We start from the raw sequence: 12610 nt of genomic DNA, 5'->3' as shown, positions 1-12610 counted from the left end.
GGCCGTTGTTCCAGGGAGAACTGCAAGTACCTGCACCCTCCTCCGCACCTAAAGACCCAACTGGAGATCAATGGCAGGAACAACCTGATCCAGCAGAAGAACATGGCCATGTTGGCCCAGCAGATGCAGCTCGCCAATGCCATGATGCCTGGCACGCAGCTACCACCTATGGTGAGAGGACACACACGTATGAACACACCACAGCTACTGCCCACGGTGAGACCACATGTAAAAGCTTACACAGATACAGCTCCTTCACTGTCTGCGTGGCTCTTTCAATCTTTTGGTTTGTCTTACCATCAGTCCCTCTCTTTCTCCACACAAAAACCTCACAGTCAGTGGTTTATGCACCCATTTTATCCACAGTAATTTCATTTTGCCATCTTTACTTTGCTCTCCCTGAACCTCCAGCCCATGTTCTCGGTGACCCCAGGCCTGGCCACCAACGCCAGTGCAGCAGCAGCAGCTGCAGCCGCAGCCTTTAATCCGTACCTGAGCCCTGTGTCACCAGGCCTGATGCCCCCAGAGATCCTGCCCAGCACCCCTGTCCTCATGGCCTCCAGCCCCACTGTCAGCCAAGTCCCCAATGCTGCCGCTGCTGCAGCCCAGAAACTGCTGAGAACAGATAGACTTGAGGTAACTAACTGACTGGTTTTCTGAATATTTTGTTTTGGAGTGAGAATGCATTATGTGCTAGAGAATCAACCCACTCCTTCCAAAAAAATCCAGGAAAACTCTAATAAACTCCATTTCATGATGTATTTCTTTCTTGGTGGGAGTGGAGTCACCCAGGATGATAATGAGCCTGTAAACAGGACAAGTGCTGTTAACAAGTGGTTTAACAAGCAGAAGAAAAACACCAGCCTTTATTGTACTTGTCCAAACTGCATTTGAAAGCGCTGAATCATAATATTAATAGCAAGTATTATGCAAAGTAGAAGCTAATTAAAGGAAAATAAAAATTCAACTGTCAGAAGTTTAACTATTGTATTTCGTAAGTTTATGATATGGAGTGCAGAGTTGTTTTGTAATTAATAGTTTACTGCTTTGTAAAGAGTTGTTTACCACTTAATCTGCGTCGTATAGTTGCAGTACAGTTTGAGCTTTCCTACAACATCATTCACAAAGTACTTTTAAGACAAATACCAGATAATGAGCCTGAACTTGCTGAATATTTATTTGAGCGGAGAGATCAGTAATTATTTCCATGGCACTTGTGACGGTAAAGCAACAGCAAAGGAATAAGTGATTGTTAAGGTTTTACATCAAGACAATAATTCTTAATTTTTGCTGCACAGCATTTTTTGTTTGCCTACTTTTTCATTGGAATAATGAAAAATGCTACAAAACAAGAAAGTAAAAGTAAAAAAATCCAAGGTACATCATCTAGAAGCATCTGTGTGTGTGTGTGTGTTTATTTATCAGGGCGCACACGTTGTAGACTAATTTCCTCTTTCAAATCAGACCACAAAATCAGAAATCTAAGCATAAATTTACCTGTTTGCTTTATTTCATGTATAGAGCACACATTTATGTACGTTTAACCATACACTGCTGACACATGTAGAGCAGAACAGCAGAGCCGATGCCCAAGACATTCATGATACCTCTAATTTAAAAGAAAGTGCTGCCCTCTGGTGTCTCATATATAGACTTCAAAAACTGTCTGAGACTCACACTCCAACAAACATCACAGCTCTTCTTAAAGAGGAACTTAATCATAAGATTCTGTCTATTGTGTTAAAGTTTTGTAAGCCTAAGGTAAAGTTCTGTAAAGCCATGACTTCCCTCAGTGTAATATCCATTCTAACCCTAACCTTAACTTTATAACGTATCTCGCAGTTCCAGTTAAACAGGAAATAGACCGTATATATATCTGCATAGATCTTGTGCTGATGTAAGAGGAAATTGTAATGAGGCAGGCCCAGAGATGCCTGAAATGTTTTATACAGCAGGAAGAATATGATCCTATGAAGCAGTTTTATCTATAATTGGAGTTCAAGTCTCATGCATTTTTAAGCTTAATGGATTTTTGTAACTGTACACCCACTATAATGGCAAAGTAAAGGTTTGATGAGTCATAGATGATATATATTCTGCATAAAGACTCAAATACACAAAGCAGCATATGTTCTATACGGGAGTTTTCTTGTACTATATTCACATACTATGCTGATTTTGTCGGTAACTCCATATCTTTTTATCATTTCTCTCATCTCACTCTGTTTTTAGGTGTGTCGGGAATATCAGAGAGGAAACTGCTCTCGGGGGGAGAACGACTGTCGCTTTGCCCACCCTGCAGACAGCACCATGATCGACACCAACGACAACACCGTCACCGTGTGCATGGACTACATCAAGGGTCGGTGCTCCCGGGAAAAGTGCAAGTACTTCCACCCGCCGGCACACCTGCAGGCCAAAATTAAGGCTGCACAGCACCAGGTGAACCAGGCCACAGCCGCCGCGGCCATGGTGAGCAATCTAGACAAGCGTAGTCACACTCATTCACACCCACACAACGGACTAGCAAGTCATTTTGAGAACGTTTTTACATCAGGGCTATGATTCTCATACTACTATAAATCAGCCACCCAGTAGGGACTTTGCTCTGTGGGTCATACTCACATACATTTTTTTGAAAGTATCTCACGTTCTTAGTCGTAGCTTTTTCAGTTCTGCTTTTTGCAAGGTCAGATGTGAAAGGTCTGCATGTTTGTTTTGGGTAAAATCTGCTCAGAACAGGATGATATGAAGAAGGATCAGACAATGGTACATTATGACTGACTGCATTTAGCTTTTTTTTTCTTCCTGATGTGACCAAATGATTGTCTCATTCCTTGTTCATCTCATCCCAGACCACAAGCAGAGAGTCAGTTCCTCTCTTTATCTCTCTCTGATGGCCTGGTCGTGTTTGTGACTCCCATTGTTTTGTGCTTCCTATCTATTACTTCTCTTCCTCTTGACATTATTAAAAAGGGTTCATTGTGCTTTCAGGCCTGTCTCGCAGTAACTGCACCTGTGAATAATAGCACAGCCACACACTGTCTGTTGATTAAAGTGTTTTCTACATGCTTTTATTGACATAGCGAGGCAGAGAGCTTGGGGTGAATCATTGTAATGTGACACTGACTATGATGTGCGCAGTGAAATAGAAACCTGTAAATTGTTGCTTCCATATCATTTTCTGTCCTATACAAATACTGAATTCCACTTGAAGTAATGATTGAATAATTTCCTCATTGCTATATTCATCCATCTTTGTGTGACAATAACTAATGTAGATTGGTAGTTATCATTGATTATTGATGATCATTTAACTGTTGAGCAGTAGAGCTAGTGTCCACACTGTGCATGCCTTAGTCCTGTTATCCCCTTGTATATTGCATTCCAATGATTTGTTTTTTTATTTGTTTTTGTTTTTTCTCACCTATACCCAAACTGCACTGCTGCCCCCATGATGCACCTCTGCTTGCTGGTTTATGTTAATGCGCTTGAACCCCATTGGCCCATTGCCATCATGTGCTCGCTGCCTGCTAATTAAGACTCAGTCGGCTGTCAAATCACTGAAGCGACCCCTCGACGCAACCTTTGACCTGGTACTATGACCTTTCACCTTTTAGCTTGGCATGTGGCTTTGTTGTAGAGCAGTGTTTTTAACCAAAGATACCTAGCTATTTTTGTTGTCTTTGTCTCAGTGCAATGTCTGTTTTTCCTCCTGTTGATCTGTCATTATTGCTCGTGATAAAATGATTGTGGCTTTTTGGGGGGGAAGAGGCGGGGGGTTAAGATTGCATCCGACCCCCAAAACGACTTTCAACTTTCACATAGATGTCACCTCAAACACAAATTCAAACGTGGAATTTGTGAGAAGGAGCCACAATCAATTCATCACCTGTAGCTTATTTAACAAAAGTCAGTGAGGGCTAGGGAAGTAGAGCTTTTATAATGGTGGCATGGCTTCAGTCTTATGTCCAAGTCAGTGGTCAGTGTTGTGGAGCAGCTCAAAATCAACTGTGTGCATGTATGTGTCGCTAGTGCATGTCAGATGGATAAGGGTGGGGCTAAGAGGAACAGTCTTTAAAATCATACAGGGGTGATCCCACCATAACAGATGATTACAGTTCAAATGATAGTTCACTCCCATCATCAAATCTTGTCACAGATATTCAGACCTCAAGAATGGCCTCATGTCGAGATAAAATCCACATGTGGTGCGCTTTACGGTGTAAATATTGACACCGGCCAAATTTTTTTTTTTTTTTTTCTTTCACAACTGACTTTTGTCCCTTGGCCTGAGACCATTTTTGACATTTGTCTGAGAGTGAACCATCACTTAAACATGGCTTACACAGTTTATCATGGAGCTAGCAGTGCAGCCTCCCTTTCTCTGTGCTTCCTACCTGTTCCACCTCTTGTTAGCAGCCTTATTGTTTTAATAGTTAATGCTTGCTTATGTTGCATTTAGTCAGCCCTAGGAGTACAAAGTTAATAATCCAAGTAAGCTTCCTGATAAAATAATGAATACATGAATGCTTGTTAGCCAGTAGCTCCAGTACGCACCATGCTCCTGCTTGTGTAGTACTTGTGTCAGACTGCTGCTTGCTTGCTACTGATGATGATATGATGATATTGTTGTTGTACACACAAGGATGTTGTAATGCTGTTTCTATGATGTCCTCTAACGTTATGTACCTTTTTTTGTTTTCTTTCCCGTTTTTTGCCTCTTTCCAACACACTCTCTCTCTCTCTCTCTCTCTCTTTTCCACGCACCTCTCTCTCTTTCTATCTCTTTTTTTTTTTTTTTTTTTAATTTTCTTTCTCACTGACCTCCCTCCATCTGGCTGGGCAGGGCATCGCCCCTAGTGTCATGGCTCCCCTGCCAAAGCGGGCAGCCCTGGAGAAAGCCAACGGGGCCTCTGCCATGTTTAACACCGGCATGCTCCAGTATCAACAGGCCCTGGCCAGCATGCAGTTTCAGCAGCAGGCTGCTTTCCTCCCATCAGGTATGGCTCCAAAAGCAAACCACAGCTAGTGCTCTGACCACCCAGAGGATGCCTGGATCAGTCTAACCTGGCTCCCGCTTGGCTTTGGTTGGACAGATTACAGTTCAGAACATTGTGGACCATCTATCCAACTTAGTTGTTTTTTTTAATTCTTTGGATAGAGGAAGATAGTCAAAAGCTCTAGATTTTATTGAAGGTTTGAATTAAGTGCCATTTCTTATCTCAAAGTGCAGATCTGTGCAGTTTAAAGACTAATGATGCTTCAACAAATTTGTGCATTATGCTTTGTATGGCATTGCATGGCCACTTTTTAGTAAGAATGAGTTAGAACATCTATCCGCCTACTAATTGCCTTAATATTACAAGCGTATGCAGGCTGAGTGAGGAAGGGATGGATGTTTATAAGAGAGAAGATATGTTTTCTAATTTCTTAGATTAAAGTGTCCATGGTGTGGTCACTGAGATAACATAGCTGGGGCTTTGGCTTGAGCTGGGATGAACAGGGCTGGACGGGTTGGTTAACGATTGGTTATCTTACGCCTCAGTTTGGCAACAAACGGCAGGCTGCAGAATCTGGCTTCTGTACACATTCGCTGTTTTCCTCTCTTCTGTCTAGAGTGTGTATATAATGTTTAATACTTAATAGTCACAATCATAACAACACTATCGCTCTCTTGATGTATTACGCATTCATATGCATTACACTTCAGACAAAAGTTTAGATCCTAGACTCTCATTTGATTAACAGATTGCCTGATGATGAGTTCACACCTTCGCCTTTTTTTCCTATCACTGATGATTGTCCAAGAGATATTAACCTTTTTTTCCCACCTTATCTCTCCCCCTCACTCTAACGAACCTTGTGATGGGCTGTTTTGATTTCTCTTCCCTATCCAATCCACTTCCTGTTGCACTGCATGATGGGCAGGCTCAATATTGTGCATGACACCTGCAGCCAGCGTTGGTAGGTTCCAGCTTTCCTTCTTCAGTTATCTGTAACCTCATGTCTGTGACTCGCACGCCATCAAAATCTAACCAGCATAGCTAAAGCTACTCTGTGAAATTTACTGCACGTGTCAGAAGGAGCTTCTGACACAGCAGCACTTTGTGATTTTTAAATGGGTTTTGGTGACCTGAGAGTCACTGTTTTGGTTGCGTGACAATACTTTTTTGTGATTTGAAGCATAAACAAGAGTCCACGTAAGAAAAGACAAATATTGTGACAATTAAATGTTGTATATTACCTGTGTTCCAGCTGTAGTCATTCATTATATTAGTTTAACTGACCTTTGTTTGTTAATTTTTCTATGTACACTTAATTGCTTGACTTCGTTCTCATGCTCGTTCTCAACTTGGCTTTTGGCTGGTCTAACGTGACACCTGTTTAAACCCCTTTTAAAACCATTTAAAAACTGAGGGAGTTCAATTATAACCTTCCCCCTTATCTCCTCTGCCATAATGTACTTAAATCAGCACTTTATTATTCATATGTTAATTGTAATTGCTTGTAGAACTTTTTTTTAACTTAGCTCTTATCTGGTGTTCATCAAAACAGTACATTATTGGTCATTTCATTGCTAACAGTACACACAAATGTGGAAGTAGGCTGCAGCTGTCGAGTTCTCAAATCACAAGACCTCTTATCAGCGCCGGCAGAGGGAAGAAAGGGAACCAGTTAAATCGAATCCCTCTCCGACTCCCTGTCTCTCTCTTTGTCTCTCTCTCTCTCTCTCTCTCTCTCTCTCTCTCTCTCTCTCTCCTTCCTTCATTTGCCTGGTGTGTATGTGGCTACACTGCTCCTCTGTGTATTTTTGCTTACATGATTTTCCCTCCAAAAAAAGTTCCCATGATGCACGGTGGTACTCCAGTCTCTGTGTCTGCAGCCACCACATCTGCCACAAGCGTTCCCTTCGCAACTGCCTCCACCAATCAGGTTTGCACCTCTACCGCCTCAGTCTCTCTCTCTCTCTCTCTCTCTATCTCTCTCTCTCTCTGTCTCTCTCTTTCTCTCACTCTCTCTCTCTTTCTTTCTATCTCTCTCTCTCCCTCACTCTCTCTCTCTCTCTCTCTCTCTCTCTCTCTCTCTCTCTCTCTCTCTCTCTCTCTCTCTCTCTCTCTCTCTCTACCTCATCTCTGTCTTTCAATGCACATGGACGATCTGGGGATGCTTGTGTCTTACAGCGAGGGGTGGGTTGCGTAAAAGGCGGTACTCCCTCTTGTTGGCCTACACTAGAGTCCAACATGTATTCATGTATACACATATCATACTGTGACAAGTTTTTACACATTTTGTTTTCATTTTAACGATAAGCACCATATTGTAGCTTCATACATTTAGAATATATATATATATATCTGTCTTTCTAGAGAAACATACTGTATTGCATTTAATGTGTGCCCTCATTGTAACCTCAATTTTTGTCCTTTCCCATTTTGAGGACTCTTCCTTATCAAAGTTGACTACCAACGAATACATGCAATTGGTATGTATGAGGTAGTTTTTTTCCACATTTTTTTAGAGCCATTCGCACAGCTTGTCGCTATCTGTGCCCTTTGGTGCTTGGCTTTTTTTTTTTCCTTTTTTTCTTTTTTCGCTGCTGCTTCCAGCACGTAAAGCAAAGCTTTACCATGTTCCACATGTTATAAAGCTGGACATACTCATTATTTAAGTCATAAAAGTTATAAAACCAGTCTGTAAAAATATTTGCAAAGTTTTGATTTCAGTTCTGTTGAAGGCATTTTGTAAGCAGCTAGCTACATTGCACAATTTCATTTTACCAATGAAAAGAAGGGCAGGATGAATCATCATGTTACTTTTCTCGGTTCAAGACCAGTTTTCTGCATTTTATTGAGGTGTGCAGGTCAACAACATGGAGGACTTAGGTTTGCATGGGGGAGCCACCTCACTGACAGTTTCCCTTTGTCCCCCTCACCCTTCCCTTCCCCGCCATCCTCCTCTTCCCCCTCCCTGCTGTCCAGAAGTGTCTGTTGATTCTTATCAACACATCACGTCTGAACAAATTGTGCCACAACTGTAGCCAAATTGCTTTTTCTATCTTGTCATGTCCGTCCTTTTTCAGCAGAGAACTCATCTTAATGTAAGAAGATGTGGTTAAAACGTGTTGATCAGTGTTCGTGTTGTCGGCCGACGTCCGCTTAGAGTGTTTTTCGGTTTGGGATTCTTCATTTAATCCCTTTCTGTTTTCTACCCCCAGATTCCAATAATATCTGCAGATCATCTGAGTAGTCACAAGTACTTGACTCAAATGTAGTTCCTCTCAAGAACAGTGAGTTCCTATTTCAATCCTCACATTCTCTCTATTCATTTCAGAGTTTGTTTAATTTTTATGAGTCATATTATCTCTGGTTTAAATGTTCTTTGATTTTGTGTGCACATAGAGTACAACTTGTGATCAGTTTTTGTGTTTTTTTTTTTTTGTGTGTGTGAAATCCTTCATCTCTTACAGATCAAATGAATGTGTGCTGGCACCGTCCAAGCCAAAAGAGTTCAGCCTTTATGTACATAACCTTCAGAATGTCAAGCAATGGGACGAGGAGGGTCTGCCATCTCTTAGCCGCTCCACGGCGATGGTCTCATCACACGTGTAAACATCAAGGGTGCAACACATGATCTGTGCCATCTTCCCACATATCAACGTCAAGAAGAATTTGTTCTCAAATTCAACGTCCAGCCGAGAGAAGAGGATATCTTGGTGCCGGGGTCAGTGTGTTTTTCCCTCTGTGGGAAATGTTCACACTACATCTCTGCGTCTGACTAAATCATAGCACTCAATTCGTTCTAATTATTATTATTATTACTGCACGCACAGAAGGTCAAGACCGTGGTTGCATAAAGCGACATACCGTGCTGGTACGTTAGTAGACCAAGATTTTTCTTTCCTTTTTTTTTTATTTGTTCTGTTTAATTTTTTTAATCAATAGCCATATTTCATAGTTTACAAGTGAAATGCAAACATGCACCTTGAATTTGAATTGAAATAAAGGCACAATAATTTTAACAGGAATTTTATTCGCCAAAATAATTAGGCATGTACAGTATTGTGTTTTTACGGCTACTAGTAAAACTAGATGTTGAAATGAGGGTCTTGGACATATGAATGTTCTGGGTAAACCAACATACCTGTGTACCTTGAAAGCACAGCCAGGCTAGCTTTTCTCACCTTGTCATGTGCCATCAAGGCCATACAGCTAAAACCAGAGTGTTATCTCAGCAGTGTTATTTGTTTACCGAAGGTAAAAAGTTTTGTATGGCTCTTTTTTGTATTGTTTTGTTTTTAGAATCTCCATGGTGAGTGTTTTGTTTTGTTTTTTAACGTTTTTTTTTTTTTCATTTAATTAATCAGTTTTAGAAATGGGTTTCTCGCCAAATTTTTTTTGGATGTTTTCTTTTTTTCTTTTGAAATCAAAAATGGAGGGTTTTTTCTAAAGTTTGTCATACCTCTTTTCATAGACTAGAGTAAGTGTTGTTTTTGTCTGTTGGGATTAAATTGTTGCTATAGTCCATCGACTCTAAAGCCTGGTGAAGAAGAGGGTGTAGCTTCAACTGACATTGCGTTACCTTGTTTCCCTTCTTTTAAAGAGGAGCTACTCTAAAACTGTGTTTGTAAGAAGCACTGTTGAGCCATGTGTTGATGGGAATTCAAAACAACAGACCCAAAGGTCTATTAGGTCATTTAAACCACATGTGCACTTGAATGATTGTTTGTCTGGTCACCCTGTTGTAATTTCACCACCCATAACCAAGTGAACTTTCACTTTTGACGAAATACAACACATTTAATTTTAGGATTAATTTGTATTTCCAAGCAAAACACGAGAGTTCTTATTCACTCGCAGATCTGACTACGGAAACCAAAGCACAGTTTTTCTCTCAATCGCTAAGGATTACAAATGCATCTCTCTTAAACAATTAAGGAAACATGTTTATCTTTTTCATTCATCTGTCAGTTTTATGATCACATCCCTTCTCTGTTTTCACAAAGGTGTGTAGTGTGTCTTTACCGATTGTAATGTACCTAACAAAGCCTTAGATTACAATTAATGGGTCCCAACCCAATCAAATGTACTTTCAATCACCACGCAGGTAAAGAACACCAATGATGTTTTATAGTTCCCTCACATGCCGCTTATGATCTTTTTTTTCGTTCTTTCTCTCTATGTAAAAGTAACAATTACTCTCTTAAATTTCATTGAACTTATGTGTTATGTACTACTTAAGGATTTGAATCTATTTGAGATATGTAGTTGTAGATTTTTCTTTTTTTGCCTTACTATATATTACTTGACAACATTGATATAGCCGTTGTAGATTTTGAGGTAGTAAGACATTCATAACTTTTTCAAACCATATAAATGATAATGTGTTGAGTCAGTTTTAAATATTCACTTCATTCATATAGCTGGATGTCTTTTTCAGTTGATGTTATATTATCAGATAATTTTGTTGATGAAAGACCTTTTTGATACAAGGAATGAGATCAATTAATTTGCTGCGACTGCAGCATCTCTGAGTAGACAAAAAACGTTTTAACCAACTTAAAATTACATTTAACTTTTAAGTCAAGATCATGTTTGAAAATATATTGTATCGAAATATAGATTGTCCATGTTTTAGAGTAAAAATTGTTTTCTACTGTATCCATTTCAAAAAGATATGTACTTTTGTTTGAATATTTCTTAAGTTTGCCCTGAATGTCAGGCCAAAACGAGCAGTGAGATTGACGGGTGTTTGGATGTTTGGTGGATAGTGAGATTAGGAGCGAGAAAGCAAAGACTTTCCCGGACTGGTGAAGTCAGAAATGCTGCAGATGATGAGTTCTAACCTAAGGGACGAAGGTTGACTTTTTGCACTTCTGTATATAGTCAAATGAACAGAGAAAAAATGTGTATCATATTGAGATATTATTTTGAATAAAAAAGATCTATAATTATAAGGAATTTTGTTAGATTAATTTAAATTCTTAAATTAGAAGACCAGCTAAAAAATTGCTTGCAAAGAAGGGCACTAGTTTCTTGGCCAATGCATTCAGAGAAAGCTATGCGCTGTTTGTCTTATTTTATCAGTGGCTAGTATTGCCAGGGAATGTTGTAGGGGAACAGATATCCCCATGTCATGCTAACTTCACCCCTCAAATGATGCCCATATATCATTTGTTGGACTTGGTCATGCAGTATTGCTGCTCCCATGGTACAGTTGATACATGAATCTATCAAAATTTGTATTCTATTATAGTTTGATTTGACTGCATGTAAAAGTACAAACACGTAAACAAAAGAAACTGCGTAGTTATGTAAGGAAAGATAACACATTCAGATTACAGAATACACAATAATACATACAGTAGATAACATCCACAGTGGGGAGAAATAATACTTCAACAAACAAGTCATCTTACTCTTGTGTGATCAAACATTTTCCAAGCAAACATGTTATTTAAAGAATGGTAAAATATTAGCACTCATCCACCCCAGATACTTTCTCATAGCCATATATTTACAGTCGACACTGACTCACGGGAAGTTGTTCCTGCTATCATAGCTGTGCACTCAGCAGGTGAAGGCTCGCCACACCAAATGCACATTTGGCAAATTAGTCATTGAAATGAATGTAACAGACGTCGGTCGACATCAACATATGTCTGACTCGAGGCTGCTGTATAGTCGCTATAGAACCAAAGCACCATTTTCTCCAAACCAGATGTTCAGTCTCTTGGCTGAAACCAAGGTTTCTCTTCCCTGCTGGGGGCACACGTACGCTTTGAATGCTTTTTACTTGTAAGTGCAACCACCAATTACGTATTTGCTAACAGTTGCCACACAATAATGTACTATTCTGTCTTCAGATTTGTTTATGCACATTTTATTGTTGCCATAATTGACTCTTGCTGTATGGATGAAAAAAAATCTGAATAAAACAATATTTGATTTGCTCATGCAACAGTTATGTGGTCACTGCTTTTCTGTTTACTGAATGTAAAATCAAGTCTTATTTCATTTTTATATGGAGGAGATAATGTAGGGCTTCACCTTGAGGGCACAGTGTCATCAAGACATTAATTCTGGAGCAGCTCCATAGAGACTGACATATGACAGATGTGGAACATTACATTTATTGTGCTCAAGGCAGTTTTAACGAGATTGTGTGAAAACTGATAATATTGCTGCTAAAAGAAGCCCATGTGAGCTCCCGACAAGCCTCCCATTGTAATGTACGTAACATGTTAGTCAAGAATAGGCACCTAATTCTTACAATGAGCAAAACAATTGGCCTGCTTTTACTCCCAAATTGATTGATATGTCTTTTTAATACAACACAAAGACTAAATCTTTACACTTTCTCTGTGGTTTTATTTTTTATGATCATTAGATGGTGAAGAAAAACTAAACTTGTGACAAATATAAAATGTGAGAGTGAATGTCAGATGAAAGTCACAGACCAAACTGTGTCATCTCATAACCACAAATGGAGGAAGTGAATGATGATAATTACAGACTGCTGATCTTTTTAATCACTAAATATGTTTTGAAGCTCACACAGCTCTAATAAGATTTTGTCTAAACTGAAGATTGCTACATTTCACTGTTGA

At 39.6% G+C, this 12610-nt stretch overlaps 1 protein-coding gene across 30 annotated transcripts in view; it reads left to right on the top strand.

The window, feature by feature from the left end:
- LOC137194136 (muscleblind-like protein 1) overlaps nucleotides 1-11963 on the top strand; it is a 44088-nt gene extending 32125 nt beyond the window's left edge. For 9 of the 30 annotated variants that reach the window (XM_067605712.1, XM_067605739.1, XM_067605711.1 and 6 more), the window contains 10 exons: nucleotides 1-216; nucleotides 412-636; nucleotides 2233-2472; nucleotides 3543-3596; nucleotides 4850-5003; nucleotides 5932-5967; nucleotides 6845-6936; nucleotides 7442-7486; nucleotides 8219-8290; nucleotides 8471-11963. In XM_067605712.1, the coding sequence (XP_067461813.1) occupies nucleotides 1-216; nucleotides 412-636; nucleotides 2233-2472; nucleotides 3543-3596; nucleotides 4850-5003; nucleotides 5932-5967; nucleotides 6845-6936; nucleotides 7442-7486; nucleotides 8219-8275 (1119 nt within the window). In that variant the 3' untranslated portion in view covers nucleotides 8276-8290; nucleotides 8471-11963. The remainder of the gene's footprint in view (nucleotides 217-411; nucleotides 637-2232; nucleotides 2473-3542; nucleotides 3597-4849; nucleotides 5004-5931; nucleotides 5968-6844; nucleotides 6937-7441; nucleotides 7487-8218; nucleotides 8291-8470) is intronic. The other 21 variants (XM_067605716.1, XM_067605718.1, XM_067605719.1 and 18 more) reach the window with 21 other exon arrangements.
- Nucleotides 11964-12610: the final 647 nt, after the last annotated feature.

Source organism: Thunnus thynnus, chromosome 12 (genome assembly GCF_963924715.1).
Source record: "Thunnus thynnus chromosome 12, fThuThy2.1, whole genome shotgun sequence".
In the NCBI taxonomy this organism is placed as follows: Eukaryota; Metazoa; Chordata; class Actinopteri; order Scombriformes; family Scombridae; genus Thunnus; species Thunnus thynnus.
Note: the sequence above shows the minus strand (reverse complement) of the source record. Positions and strands in the feature narration are given on the sequence as shown.